Here is a 14,745-nt window from a genome sequence, read left to right on the forward strand (position 1 = left end):
TGAGTGTTTGATGCTGTACCAGAAACATCATTTGGGACCGGTGTGTGGCTGGCATTTCTCGGCCACAGATGAACTGCTTTTTAAATTACTTTTGTTAAGAAGCTTGGTTAAAGTTTAAATGAGAAGTATCCTCTTATAAGTTAAGGTGGAGCCTTAGATTTGAATCTTATTCTTCATGTTCTGTCCTTTCAGGTTCAGTGCTGGCTTGGATTTGTGCCAGGGAGGCTTTCCATTTCCCCAGTGCATGTTTGGGGTGGTTTTGTTTTTCTGTCCTCAGCTGTACAGTTTATGATAAGATAGATTCTTGTCATACAGAGCTGAGTACTGCTACAAATTAAGAAAATTAAAAAAAAAAAAAAAAAAGACCACAGAATGAAAGAAGGAGTTCAGCAAGGGTGAAACCTTAATGATTCCTGTTTACCAAAGCCTTGGGTTGTTTGGGATGCCTTGCTTTGTGGGTGTGAAGGTTTTGCAGGACCCAGCTTTCTGCGGAGCTCAGCCATCAAACTTAAACCTCAGCTGCTGCAAACTCAGTCGGGTTGGAGCATCCCAAATCACTGGCTACTTCTGCAAATTTTAGCCTTACATAAAATTCTTTCGGCAGGTCTTTTTTAAAAAAGTTGATAATGATGTAACAAAAACTGAAGAGTCTGATTAAGTTTAAGTTGTTGTGTAACATACTCGGTATGAGTGTTGATATGACAAGAGGAAGTGCTTACGGGTGTGATGGAACAGAAAATGTGAGAACAGAACAGGTCATGTACAAAATCTCCTGGGATGGTGGAGCAGGTGCTGTCCTTACCTTGTTTTCAGCTGGTTGTGCTGAGACCTGCTCACTATAGGAATATCTCATTCCCTTCTGACACTTTTACTGCTGCAATCAGCCTAACTTACTGTTCCTGCACTTGTTGAAAGGAAGCTTATTACCTAAATATTTTGGCTGTTCTGCCCATGTGCCATAATATCTCACACCTGCTGCCTGTGTATAACCCAAGTGCTTTTGCGTAGTGTGGAGAGCCTGGACCTTGGATGGCACACAGTTTCCTCACAAGGAGCTGTGTGCTTTGCCAACCAAAGAACCTCTTGGGTGTTCAGCCCTTTCCCAGAGGGCTCTGGATTTCACTCAGCACAGTCCAGTTTGGACTAACTGGGGAGCTGCCTGAGGCCACCTCAGCAGAACTGGCTGGTGACCAGGATCTCCGTGGGCTTCAGTGCCTGATGGGGGGTGGGCACCAAGTGCTGGTCCTCAGGAATGTGCTTTTGGGAATGTCAACCCCAAATAACCCCAAACCCTGTGTTCTCTTTGATACTTGCTGTCACAGTCATTCACTAGCATTGATCTCTTTGTTTCTGTTTTAACACAGATTGCTCGTAGATCTTTTCGGCTGGCATATCCATCTCAGGTGCACTTTCCATCCCATTATTTTTGTATCTCTGTCTTGTCACTGTTATTTTCTTCCCCTTATTTTAAAGTTTTTGTCAGTAAACCCAACAGGAGTAACTGTCTTGTTATTTCTGTTCTTCCTGTTAATTATTTGCTTTTTTAGTGGTTTTGTATTGCTTTTTCATCCCTTTCATGTGTTACTAAATGGTTTCTGATTAATTTTAGCATGTCTAATGTTGCATTGATGTGTTAAGACATAAGATATGGGAAAACAGGGTCCTTTTGAGTTTTAGCTAAATTCAAAAAAGACAAAGTTTTACTTTTCCATACATGCTCAAGACTCAAAAATTTAAAGTAGAATAGCCCCACAGAGTTTTGTGGTATGACTCCAGTGGGTAGGCACTTGCAGGATTGGGGTCTAGTAATTTGCTTATTAGCCCATACCTGTCTGAACATGACTTCAGTGAATCAGTGTTCCTCCAAATCTGCAATACCTGCAGTGAGTGCCTGTGAGCCTGCTTTCCCTACTAATTTTTAATGACTCATTGCTCATTATTTCCAAGTTGGTGCAGCACATTCCAGAAGCAAGTCTGAACTACCAGAAAGTGCCTCCAGGATCAGTGGAACTGAAGGATTTTGACCAAAATATGAACGACAATAGAGAAGAGGATCCCTCAAGAAAAACAAGGACAAGAAACCGTGAGGAGGCAGGCCACTTTTTTTTCTTTTACTTTATATATGACATTGCTTTAAGCTACTGTACATAAACTTGCTTGTAAGCTGCCAAAGAAGGCTGCTCAAAAAAAAAAAACAAAAGGCAAACCCACACTTCTCAGCAGCCCTGATGTGTGGGTATGGAAACAGAATTTAAAAAGAAAAAAGAGGAACAGAACCACCCATCTTGCCAGTAGCGACTGGAAGTTTCCTCTCTTGTGTAAAATGCCAGTAAAACCTGAGGCTTTGTCACCTGTTTTTGGGAGGACACATTCAGTGTCACATTCAGCCTTCTTAGGCTGTTTCACTGCTATCTTGGAGAAGAACTCAAACATCTCAGCTTGGAAATGTGAAGCACTGAGAGTTTAATGGCACCTTACTGTTCTGCAGCTGGCATCCTGGTTAGAGCTGCTCATGGAGCAGCGGTGGCAGGATCTGGACCTTAGGAGGGGGTGTGTGACTGATGCTGTGGCACAGCTGGCTTGCTGTGCCCTGCAGGCTGTGAGCATTGCTCCCTCCAGTGTTACGTGCAGGGCGACCTGCACATCACTGGGGTGATGCTAAAGGGTGAGAAAGCCTGGCCTGCACTTGAGGCTGGGGGTGGTGTTGGGATGAGGGGTGTAGCAGGGTGAAGGTGCCAGGGGGAGGAGGGGAAAGCTGCTGATCCAGCACTGGCTGTTGCTCCTGCTTGCTTTCTGCCTGCCAGCTGTGGTGGGAAGGAAGAGCTGGGGCAGAGGCTTCAGGGAGGCAGGAGGCAGAGCTGGCTCCAGCACAGCCACTCTGGAGGTGGAGTGTGACTCACACAGGCACATAACAGGGGACTGTGGGCTGAGCCACTGGAACTGGTCCTGTCCTGTGTCTGGTTTGAAGCAATCCCTTCCTCTCCTGTAGAGAAGTGCCAAGGCTGGATAAAAGGTGCAGCTTCAGAGTGCCCCCAGCTTCATCTGGGCTTTCCTGGCAGAAGCCTGGAGGCTCTGCTAAGCCACAGGACTTGAATATTTGGGATTTGATAGTATTTTGTTGTTACTTTTAATAAAGCAGAATGTAACATGGTGGGATACCTGGCTGTGAAGGTGGTTTGAACTCACATGTGTCACAATAGGTAGTTTCAGCAAGACTGCTTGTGGGGCTTCTTGCATTGTGATTTGACATTTTGGGGGTTTTTTTGAGAGGTGTGGAAAGTCCTAAGTGCTGTTCTAAGAAATGCTTAAATGCTTATGTTGCTGCAAACAGCTGTGTCTCTGTCTCTAGAAACAAAAGTCTGAACAAGTTAGTATTAACCTTTTTGCCAAAGTGCTGCAGTAAAGCCACACGTCATCTTAATCTCCCTTGAAATTCAAGTATCATCCACACAAATAAAGTTGTTTCAGTGGAGATGATTTACTGTACAAAAAATTCCTGTTTTGTATATATGCTGCTTTTTCTAAAAGTTCATATTAAGCTTTTTGCCAAAGTGCTGCAGTAAAGTCACACATCATCTTAATCTCCCTTGAACTTCAAGTATCATCCACACAAAGATGTTTCAGTGGAGATGATTTACTGTACAAAAAATTCCTGTTTTGTATATATGCTGCTTTTTCTAAAAGTTCCCAATCTGTCCTCATATTTTAGGTAATCTTTGACAATCTGATGTTGAACCCAGTGTCCCAGTTATCACATACAATCCGTGAAAATACAGAAAACCTCGCTGAAAAAATGAAGTAAGTAACTTCTTGTCCTTGGCCTGAAATATTGATTTGCTGGTGAGTTTGTTGACTTGCTACTTGTAGAAGATATTGTAGTGTTGTCTTGGAAAGTTCTGTAATCAGGATACAAGGAAATTGTGTGTGTATAGCCAACCAGAGGAAATACAATTATTTGCTATCACTTTTCCTCATATCTTTGGCCTTTGGAATTTTAATGCTGGAGTTTCCTGTTGATGCCTTGACTTTGAAATGCTGCCTGTGCAGGAAATAACAGCAGAAAACTGGTGGATTGTCTCTTCTTTCCTTTTCTGTACCAAGGCTCTTGTAAATATGCAATATGTTACTAAGCTTGTGAAATCTTTTCAAAGTTTGTTGTTGCTCTAGAGACATCAGAGGGAAGGACTTTGGATTGTTCCTAAAGGAGCTTTGTCCAGCTGCTAATCCACTAATCTCTTTTGTTGCCACATCTTGTGATAATTAAGTCTTTTAAACAAGCAGTTTTTTGATGGCAGTTTTAAGATCTGCTCTACTTTTTGTGTTACAGGATTCTGTTTCAAAACTCAGAGAGGACCTGGGAGGAAATGGAGGCCAAAATCAATTCAGAAAATGAAGTGCCAATTCTGAAAACATCAAACAAAGTAAGTCCATGCAAACCAGTGAAATACTAAAGACTTGATTCATGAAAGCTTTGTAAGAAACCAAACCAACAATCTCTGACCCTTCTCAAATCCATTTCTGAAATTTCTGGTTCATTTTCACGTGTTGAACTGATGGCTTTTGTTACTGTTTGAAGTGTCATAAAGTGAGTTCCTTCTGTGGTTTTGTTTCACCAAACTCTTTCCCAGTTCCTTTACAAATGATCTTCAAAGTCTGGGTCTCTTAACAGATGTTGGAGTTCAGGGTCATTAGGTCTCATTTAAACATTTACCAAAGGGTCACCTGCCATGTGCTTGCCACAGCTTCACTTGCAGACAGGTGTTTCTCATGAATGTTTGTTTTCTTCACCTGGAACTGTTTGATATTCGGGCAGTAAAAATCCACCTCAGGATGCATTCACTCAGGTATTCAGCCTCAAGATGGTGCTTGTGCTCTCATGACCTTTCATTGTCCTTGAAGGGGGATTGTCAGTAAGGATTTAAGTGCAGTAGTGGACCCAGTGAATATGATTAATGCTAAACAGCCTTGTGCTAGACCTGTGTAGCTTGGTGCTGCAGCAGTGTAAATGTGGCCAAATACCCTGTCTGGTCTAGGAGTTGAGTTTGTAAATATCTTTGTGTATTTCATAGTAAGGAGGAGTCTTTGTGCAGGTGTAGCATTTCATATCTAAAAGCCACGAATGGGGTGCTGTAGTAGCACTTGGTGACATGGTGCAGAGCAGGCTCCCTGTGCACTGACCAAATGCCCTTCAATACAGCTTTTCTGGTGAATGACTTTGAATCTTCTGGGTCAGATAAGGCAGAAGCAGTAACACTAGATTTCTGTGTCAGTTGAGTACTGTGTTGCTTCATTTTCCATTCTGATGGTTTTTTTTCTAGGAAATCAGTTCTATCCTGAAGGAGCTCAGGCGAGTTCAAAAGCAGCTTGAAGGTTGGTCATCAAAATGTTCCTGTTGTCTCTCAAATGCCAGTAGAGTTGCACAAAATAAAGTATTGTTGACCTGATTTGTCACTGAAAGCTGGGAAAGGATGCAGAAGTTCAGGCTGTTACCACAGTGCTGTCTGATGAGTGCACAGGGAATTAACAGTAGATTTATCTTATACTGCCTGTTTTTAGGAAAATTTTTCACTGTTCAAATGTAGAAGCTGTTGCTATGGAAATGCTTTGTTTGTGGTAATTAGCGTATTCCCATAAGATAAAATGGTGCAGGACTGTTCTGGTGAAATAATATTTAGCAGCTCTTTCAGCCACTAAGCTGTGCTGTGCTTTTTGGGCTTGGATTTTGCACATAGATCTCTGCACTAGGAAAAGCAAGACAAGCTCTTGCATCATCTAAAAGCGTAGTAAAGGCATGTAAAAACATCCAGGCATCATTTTGGGCTCCTGCTCAAAGCTTGCCATTTGGCTGCTGCAGTTTGTCTTTTCCAATTTAACCAGAAAGTCCACATCTCTTCAGTCTGGGAGAGGTTTTGCTTGTTAAAGCTGTTTAGACCTGAAGGTACTAATGAGGAAAATAACCTGACTAAAATGAACAAAGGTACTGCTTACAGTTCTACTGCCTTCAAAATGAAGGCAGCAAACTTCTGTTTGGAAACTTTGCTGACTGCTGCTAATGTGTTTATGTCTCTCTCTTTTTTTTTTTTTTTTTTTTCCCTAGTCATAAACGCTATCATTGACCCTACTGGAAACTTGGATATAGTTGCCAGTAACAAAGCATCTTCTGCTGCTAAACAATCTACAGCCACTAAAGTCAGGACTGCTAACAATTCTGGGTCCACACTGGAGACTTTGTCCCTAGCACAGATGAGAAACTACGCTCAGAAATCGAACTGTGGGTCTTCTAGCTTACAAGATTCGAATTTCATTCCAGATGGAGAGAAATATGTGATCTGATACAATATTTTGTATTGCTGTTATACTGTAATCTACTGTTGCATTAGTATTGTGTATGAGTGGTTTGTGGACAGTTTGTGTGGAGCAGTTCTTTAGATTGCTGACATGTTGCACAAAAAAGAAAAATCTATGCTGTGAGGGTGAATGGAAAGTCTGTGTATGCCTTTTAAACAAGACTAGCACTGTGGAGCAGCACATACTCAGCACAGAGGCAAACTGATTTTTACAAAATTACTCATTTATTCTTCCAGTGTGCCATAAGAAAACAGGCTTTGCATATTTTCCATTCAGTACTGCTGAGGCTGAAGTGCTCTTGCATTGGCCTGTTTATAACTATTCAGTTGTAATGAGGTTCAGTTTGAAAGAAAACCCACACTTTTTTTGGTACTATATTTGTTTGGGTTTTATTTGATTGATTTTTTTTTTAAGTGTACAAATGAAGCATTACAACTCTGTTGGAATCAACTTGCAAATCCAACAGAAGGATTGTGCAATATCATGGGTTTTTGAGAGAAACCCTTACTGCAGTTGTGTAAGATTTCCTTTCAGCAGTCATAAAAAAGCAGCCACACTGTAGTTGTGCATCTGTTTTTCAGTCCAGAAACCAAAACAAGACAGAATAAACCCTTTTGTTTTTTCTCTTGGGAAAGTATAAAAGTTAATAATGGTATGAATGTAAAGACTACTGATACAGCTACTATTTTTGATTATCTTTCAGACCCAAAGTTTGGGGTAGGTACAAAAGGTTACATTTTACAATTTAGCTTGCCAAATTTTCATGATTTTGGTACAAATGCTGTCTTTAAGCTGCTTTTCTTTTTTAATTTAAATATAGTCTTTTCATAATGAGCTACAAATGCTCTTGGCTGGGCCAAAGACTAAGATGTTTGCAATTACCCAATTGCAAAGAAAACCATCTGTTCCAATGGCTCATGGAATAAACTCAATTACACAGTTGCTGTGAACTAGTGCAATCACTTGACAGCACTGAAAAAATAATGGCTTCAATGTAGCTCCACCTTTATGGCTAGTTCTGTTATGAATTTTTTTTTCAATGCAGAAGTGCTTGTGGAGGCCACCATTGTGGTGTTCCTCAGAAACTATTCCACAGTGTCAAGCACTTGTATAGGTACATTTGGGATTTTTGTCTCTGGATTTAATTTTTGGTCCGTTATAATCCTAGAACACTAAGGATCGTGTACAGTCATTTGAGCAATTACTTATGTAACAAAAGTTGGGGTTTATATTCTGTCTTTGTGTTAAACTGCAAAACACTAAGCAATTTTTGCTGCTTTAAGAGCAAAAATTTTGGTTTTGAGGGGATCTCTTCCAGATGTGTTTGCTCCCAGTTTTTTCTGTCTTGTATCGATTCCTTTTTTGTTCTACCAGGTGAACAAATAGTAATCAGGTAAAGAAATTCTTTTGTAGCTGTGGAGGATACATTTACTGGGAAAGGTGAGCAGATGAATTCCACTTTGCCCTCATACAGTATGTAGTTTAACCAGTGAAAATGGTTTCCCAAGCTTGACTGCTTTTTGTGTGCTGACTCTATATTTTGGGGTGAGTAGTGGATTCCTTAGTTAGCTTCAGTAGTTACCTGAGCTTTTCTGCTAGGATGTTGTAACTGTGGGAACCTATTAAAATAACTTAAATAAATAGGGATGCTCACAAAGTGTTTAACCTTACTAGTGAAGAAGGTGATTGCTTTCCTGGGGGAGCCAGTGAGAGCTTTCCATCAATTTCAACAGAGACAAGATTGGTCCCAAAATGGGAGTATGTCAACACGTCATTAGTTTATTTTTAAGCCTGCAAGATGCTGGCTGGTAAATAGTAGGTGCAGATATCCTTCCAAGATTTCCAGTAGGCTATAAGCTCATCTGCTTGTGTGGAGATGCCCTTCCATGAAGAAATCTGCTGGATTTCACATAGATGAATGCAGAATAAAAAGAATTTGCCCTTGATGTTGTTCTGCCTGTAATATACGCACTATCTGAATGTGTTAATTCAGTCGTTGATTCTGATCTGTCTTTTCTTGAAATACCTGACTGTGTCCTTGGCGAATGTCATAAGTGGTGGTATTGTTCCTGACATACGAGGCAAAATTTTTCAAGCCCTTCTTAGTTAGGGTTTGAACTGACCAGGTGCTACCCCAACTCACTAGGAGTCGAAGGACCTTCACAGATAAGGTGTTGCTGTTAGTTTCAGTTTTGCTGTAGAAACAAGTGAATTACTGGCGTACATCTGACTTCTCTGATCATTTGTTATTTCCACGTCTTCATGGCTATGCGCAGTTGGATTCTGTTTCTCTGCAATGTCCTTGATGGGACTTCTGTTTACTTTCACTTGGAAATTGCTTGATTCTTCTTTCATTCTTGAACACATCAGGGAGGGATTTTTCTCCCTTGGTTGCTCTGTTCTGAACTAGAGAGAGCAAGCCCACAGACACCTTGCATCAGTGAAATCAACCTGCAAAATACAGTACCTCTTCAAGTGACTAATGAGGATGCAACAATCAGTGTCTCTTGATAATTTGGAAATGAGTGTGTGAAGGCAGGGAGGATGCACAGCTTGATTTGTTTTATTTGTGACTCAGCCAAACTGTAAAATGCTTCTGTGTCCTGATACAATGCTCATTCTTGGATCTTTGCATTTGAAAAGGTTTTGCTAGTCAATGATGAAACGCAACATATTTTTTCTTGTGTTCACTGCTTCTGAAGTACTGTGGTTTGCACTTGTCTGCTCCAGATAAGCCAAAGAGCTATCCACTCCTTTGCTGATTGTTGGTTCTTACAAGCAGTACTGTATGCAGCCATGGAACCATGCCTGTGTGACTCCAGTGTGAGCCTGCCCCGTGTGTAGTGGTGCATCTGGGGGGCCCAGGGTCAGTGCACGGAATTCCTGCTGCTCCTGTGAGCTGTGGGTGGGCCCTGCATTGAGCTGGGCTGGGGTGACACTGCCCTGTGTGTCACTCCTGGGCCACTTTGCTTTTGTGTGTTTTGTGTTTGACTAAAGCAATGTAACGAAGGGTGGGATTTTCAAAGTCTTGGGGAAGCAAGTGCTCAGGTCCTTTTGGGTTTTCCATATGCTTTGGGTGCCTGATGCCCTGAGCACCTTCCAAAATCCCAGCCCTCAGCTCTTCCACTATACTTGAAAACTTTTCAGTTCGACGCTTTCAAATGTAAAATCCTGTTACTCTGTTCTGATGGCGTGAATGTAAATTCCTGTGAGGGTGTGTAGGAGCTTTGGGAGCGAAGACCCAGCTGGATCTGTGGTGGTGTCATGTTGTGGTCATGCTCCAGGAGGAAAGAACATCTGCATCATCAATGAGTATTTTAGTAAAGGTACAATTAGTGGAATGTTTACATACAGCCTACTAACAAAAAAAGGAGACAAAAAGAAAAAGATAAAAAAGTGTAAAGTATTTAAGCGCAAGACTCTACTAGTTTTTTCTTGTTTTGCAGATCACACTAGCTATTTTTGAAGTTGGTAAATGTGTATAACTTTTGCAAAGACCAGACAGAACTACCTGTTCACTTTCAATGTGCCCCGTGCTGAATTGTGCCTATTTCACTCTCTGCTGTTGTTATGCTGCTGATTCTGCTGTTCTGAACTGTTCACTGGATCATTCCATTTGCATGCAACACAAATGCAAGCTGAGCTGTCTGAGAGTAAAGCTGAAACACGTTTGTATAACTTGAATCGATTAATGACTTTCTCTTTTCCACGCCCTCTTGAAATGCTGTGTATAATTTTGATTTGTTTCTTCTGCCCTGATTTCTTTCCACTTTTGGTTTGTTGTGTTTTTTTTTGAACGGTAATTTATTTTTGTTTGGATTATAGGCAGTATCTGTACATTTTGTTTCAAGGTGATATTGTGGATGTCTTTAAAAACCAAATTGTTATTTTATATAATTTTATCATAAAGTTGCTCTAATAAATCATTCTTTTATCATGTGACAGTGATGCTGCATTTTGTGCATTGATTTGGAGGAGGATGTGTGTTTGGTGGATGGTTTGTTTCAACTGCCTGCTCTCACTGGGTGTTAAGTGCAGTAAAATGACAGAATTGTCAACAGCTGGAGACTCAGAGCACGACTGGATCAGCCCTGTGACCCCTAAGGCTGGGCAGATCCCTCTGCAGAGAGCAGGAGTCCCTCATTCCCCCAGAACCTCCAGGGTTTAAGTCCCTGAGTCCCTTTAATGTGAAGGTAGCACGTCTCAGTATTGTATGGTGATACTTTATTTAATTTTTAGTGCTGTTTTGTTTCATTGCCATGATTAACATGGTGGTTGAATCCAGCTTGGAAGTGATCATTCCCCAGAAGGTATGTGATTGCAGGTACATTATTAGGCTTTTTTTTTTTTTCTCTCACCTTATATATATATATATATATATAGCTTATGTGTCTGTGAAATAGTTTTTGATGTTTTCCTTCATTCCACCAGTGTCCTCCTGCCGTTCTGTCTGAGCTTTGCATCCTTCCTGGCACTTTGGAAATAATGTTAATTCCTCCTTCTCTGCACTGCCTTCAGCCTCCCCCACCCTGCCTGGTGCCACGTGGGACTCTGCATTAGCCCAGCTCCTGTAGGAAGCAGAACGCATGCAGCTGATGAAAACATGGCTTTGTTTGCCAGCAATAACTAAAACAAGGAGAAAGAAAATACTAGTCCCTAACTAGGATCACTGGGAGATTTTCCATCTCCTGGTTACCTTTCCATCAGATACTTGTATATGGAAATCTTTCACATTTAAAAGTTTTAGGGAGGGATTTTGTGTTTAAAAAAAAATATATATATCTTATGCTTCTCTTAAAAAGCCTTCTGAAGCTTCGTGTGCTGTGTCTGCAGAGGTTTCTGTGTTGCCTGCAATGCAGGGCTGCATTACACACTGACAATATTGCCTCTCCCCAGGCTTCCCTGACAGTACAGAGTGGTGTTTGAGTTGGGATGCTGTGCAAAGGGCCCTTTTGAAATCAATAGTGCACCCACTTCATTAATTTTTAACAGTTTGACTGAATAAACATAAGAGGCGGTGGAATTGTAGCCAAAACTATTTGCAACATAATGAAAGCTGCTAGAATTGAAAAATAAAGGATAGATGGGAAAAGTAATGATCTCCTCTGTGCATCTTCCTGCTGAGCCTTCAGCTGCAAGCCTGGCTCTCCACCATCCTCAGCTGCTTTGGGAAATAGAGCCTGGTTTTCCATGTGTGCACAGCAGGGAACACCAGAACACTTTGCCTTGAGCAGGGCTTCAGGATTTTTTCTTAGAACAAACCTTTTAATTCTTTGGAGGAGACAGGTTCTCTTTTTTGGCTGTTGTGTGAAGACCCAGCAGCAGACCCTCATCTGCTGGGTTCTGCCCATGTGGTGGTGGGACAGCCCCGTGTCTGTCTCAGCAAGGCCATCCTTGGGCTGGGAAGAGCAAAGCCCTGCTGGTCTCAGCTGCTGAGATGGGGTTGGTGTGGGGCAGCAGTGGGCAGCTTGCCTGCAGGGCTGTTCCTTTCCTTTCCTTAATGGAATGCAGCCATTTGGATGTAATCCTGCAAAGACTGAGCAGCAGGGCACAGGAGCCTCCCTGTGCAGTTCCCTAGGAAAAGGTTGGGTGGGTTGGCTGCTGAGCTCTGTGAGTGATGTGGGCTGAGCAAGAGAAGCCAAGAACAATGAGTATAAAAAAGTAGCACTCATTAGGACTCCACCCTGATTAAGCCTTTTCTCCTCTGAACAGAAAATATTGGAAATACTATACTTGCCAAAAGAGTTGGTGCCTGGAAGGGTTTGTTCAACACTAAATGCTTCTGACAACATTCGGATCACAGGAAGGAAAAAAAAACCCACCAAAAACCACAAAATACAGCATCCACCTGGCACCTGCAGACACTTCCCAAACAGGAGATCCAGAGGTCTGGGTGAGGTTTGGTTTCAGCAACAGCAATAACCACAGAGATAAGAGGAGTATAATTTTTATAATAGAAAATACATTCAACACAGCATACATTGAAGTATTTTCCTAATATTCCAAGTCATCTTTCCCAGGTGTGGCTGGAGGGTGAGTGCTACAAAAGATGAGTGACAAGACTGAGACAGCAAAGGACTCTGCAATCTCTTGTGCTATATGAATCACAGCTTTGCTTGTTTCCCCCGAAATAGTTTTCTAAACAAAACATGGCTGGCAGGCATAGAGTATTTAATTTTAGGCTGAATAAAATAATTCCAAATAAGTGATATATTTCAACTTAAATGTTTCAAGTGCATAATCAGATATCTTAGTGAATTTACTGAATATTTTAAAAAGTGTAAACTGAGTGAATCTTTAAAAATAGTTCCAAACAAATCACAATTTTATTTAGACTTTGAAATTTTCCTATGTCTTGTCAGCTGAATCACTTCCCAGTTCTAAACCTGAAATAATTTCTTTTGGGTCCCACCCCCCCACTTCACCAGCTAATTTAAGTACACAATCTTTTGGCACAAAGTATAAATAGAATTTTCTTTTCGAGTGTACAGACCTTGACTATTCCTGCCTCCCATCCTTCTGTCAGCTGTTGGTGTTTGGAGCCCAGCCTTGTTCTCATGAAACAGAAAGTGTAGTTTTGTAGTAATCTCTGCAGTGGTACTGATGTTTTTGTCTATAATTAGCTCTCAGAGATGAGAATGTATTAAACTGGCAGTTTCTTCTTAGCAAACCTCCCACACAGACAGGAAAATCTCCTCCACTCTATCTTTTAATGCACCCTCTAACAAACTGGAAGTCCAGGCATGATTTTTAGAGGGATTATGTTAACCACAGAATGCCAGCCAACCATACAGCAAGAGATGCATTTATTCTATGTGGGATGGTAGCAAGTCAGCCAGAGCAACAAGGTAGAAGGAGCCTTGTCTAAGAGATGGGGAAGAGGAAGAATAAAGAAAATTTCCTGTTTGCTCTAAAACTTATTATTCTTTTTTCTTTCCTCCCCTCAGCTGCATGAATTGGTCAAATAGAACCATAAACCCTCTTCCATCCTGAAGCTGTCATAGCTACAGCACTGCTGGTAAGATCAGAAATGCAGAATGGGTGGGCTGCTATGTGAGGTCAGATGAGAAGGAAACCAGGATTTTGCAAGCTGGAGTGGAGGAGGACAGTGGAATTTATCAGTGCTGCAAGCGGCTAGAGAGCTGACAAAAAGGAGAAATACAGAGCATTCCTTTTCCTGCAAGCTGCTCTTCCTCTGATACAACCCTCTTCAACTGAACTTGTGATATTGGAGAAATAAGTGATAAATCCTGAATTTCGTAGAAAGGTGCTGCTGCCTTGTGTGGTTTAATCCCAAAGTCAGTGGGAGCTTTTGGGACTTATGCTGACATAGTTCATGCCAGGATTTCAGTCCTGCACACAAGCAGGAGCTTAGCTGAAATATTTAGTTGGAATGCTCAGCCTCTGAAGTCATCTGAGGGCCAGGGACATTTCCTGGGGGTGATTTGGACCTTTAGCAGGGGTGGCTTTCTGGAGCTCTTTTAATTGGCTGCAGATCCTGCCTCCAGCTTTCTGGTAGCTTGGATCCACAGGGACAGCAGCAGCCTTTGCTTTGTTTTTAAGTCCTGTTGTAAATCCAGAGATTTGGGATGGCTCCCATGATAAGTGATCTGTGCACAGCAGTAAATTCAGGAGTGAGGTGGCTGGGCAGAGAGGTGTCCTACCTGCTCCACTAATTACTTTTTGGGCTTCTTTGACTTCATGCTTGTGTTTTGGTCTTGAGGGAAGCAGAAGACTCATGGCACTTGTAGTTTCCCAGGGAAATCCCTCTTTCTGTCGTACCAAACCTATCCTTATTTTTTCCATCTTCAGCAGCTTAATACAAGCTATGCTAAAGCCTCGTGTTCCAAGCTGTCTCTCCACTGACTCCTTTCAGCATCCTTCCTCTGGCACTGCACTAGGGAACTGCATCCTTGGGTTCAGTAGGAACAAGAGGCTGCCTGGAGGAAAACAGCAGCATTCCCAGAAGGATTTGTATCAGCTGAGGTGCAGCTTTTGGATTTTTATAGAAGGCATAATTTCTTAGAAGCTGCCCCAAACTCTGTCAGATATAACCCCTCAAGAGCATTGCTGCAAATTGCAAATGCCATTTGTTCAAGACAAGGGCTGCCTTGTTTCAAAGGAGCTGCTTCGCTCCCTTGTGTTTGTCCAAGCACGACTGAGCAGGAAAGCGCTTTCAAAAAAACTTTGTAGGGAGGTTGCTTTGGAGGGTTTGTTTGTCTGCTTAAAATGAAGCTTCTGGTTAAGAATAGTGCAGTGAAAATAGAGCCATGTTTGGGCTGCTAACAGCACCAGAGCCAAGCAGTCCTTCCAACCAGTGTCTTCTCATGCTCATGTGGACTCTGAGTTTCCACCACTGAGTTTGGAGCTTTGCCAACAGAGCAGGTTATGGCAAAC

At 41.8% G+C, this 14,745-nt stretch overlaps 1 protein-coding gene across 4 annotated transcripts in view; it reads left to right on the top strand.

Moving 5' to 3' along the window:
• Positions 1-10,290, top strand: part of CEP170B (centrosomal protein 170B) — a 58,389-nt gene extending 48,099 nt beyond the window's left edge. For 2 of the 4 annotated variants that reach the window (XM_041397096.1, XM_041397105.1), the window contains 5 exons: positions 1,948-2,091; positions 3,710-3,798; positions 4,328-4,421; positions 5,319-5,370; positions 6,098-10,290. In XM_041397096.1, the coding sequence (XP_041253030.1) occupies positions 1,948-2,091; positions 3,710-3,798; positions 4,328-4,421; positions 5,319-5,370; positions 6,098-6,333 (615 nt within the window). In that variant the 3' untranslated portion in view covers positions 6,334-10,290. Of the gene's footprint in view, positions 1-1,364; positions 1,897-1,947; positions 2,092-3,709; positions 3,799-4,327; positions 4,422-5,318; positions 5,371-6,097 lie in introns of those variants that run through there. The other 2 variants (XM_041397116.1, XM_041397127.1) reach the window with 2 other exon arrangements.
• Positions 10,291-14,745: the final 4,455 nt, after the last annotated feature.

Source organism: Onychostruthus taczanowskii, unplaced genomic scaffold, assembly GCF_017590055.1.
Source record: "Onychostruthus taczanowskii isolate IOZ18803 unplaced genomic scaffold, ASM1759005v1 scaffold1, whole genome shotgun sequence".
NCBI classification, from domain to species: domain Eukaryota; kingdom Metazoa; phylum Chordata; class Aves; order Passeriformes; family Passeridae; genus Onychostruthus; species Onychostruthus taczanowskii.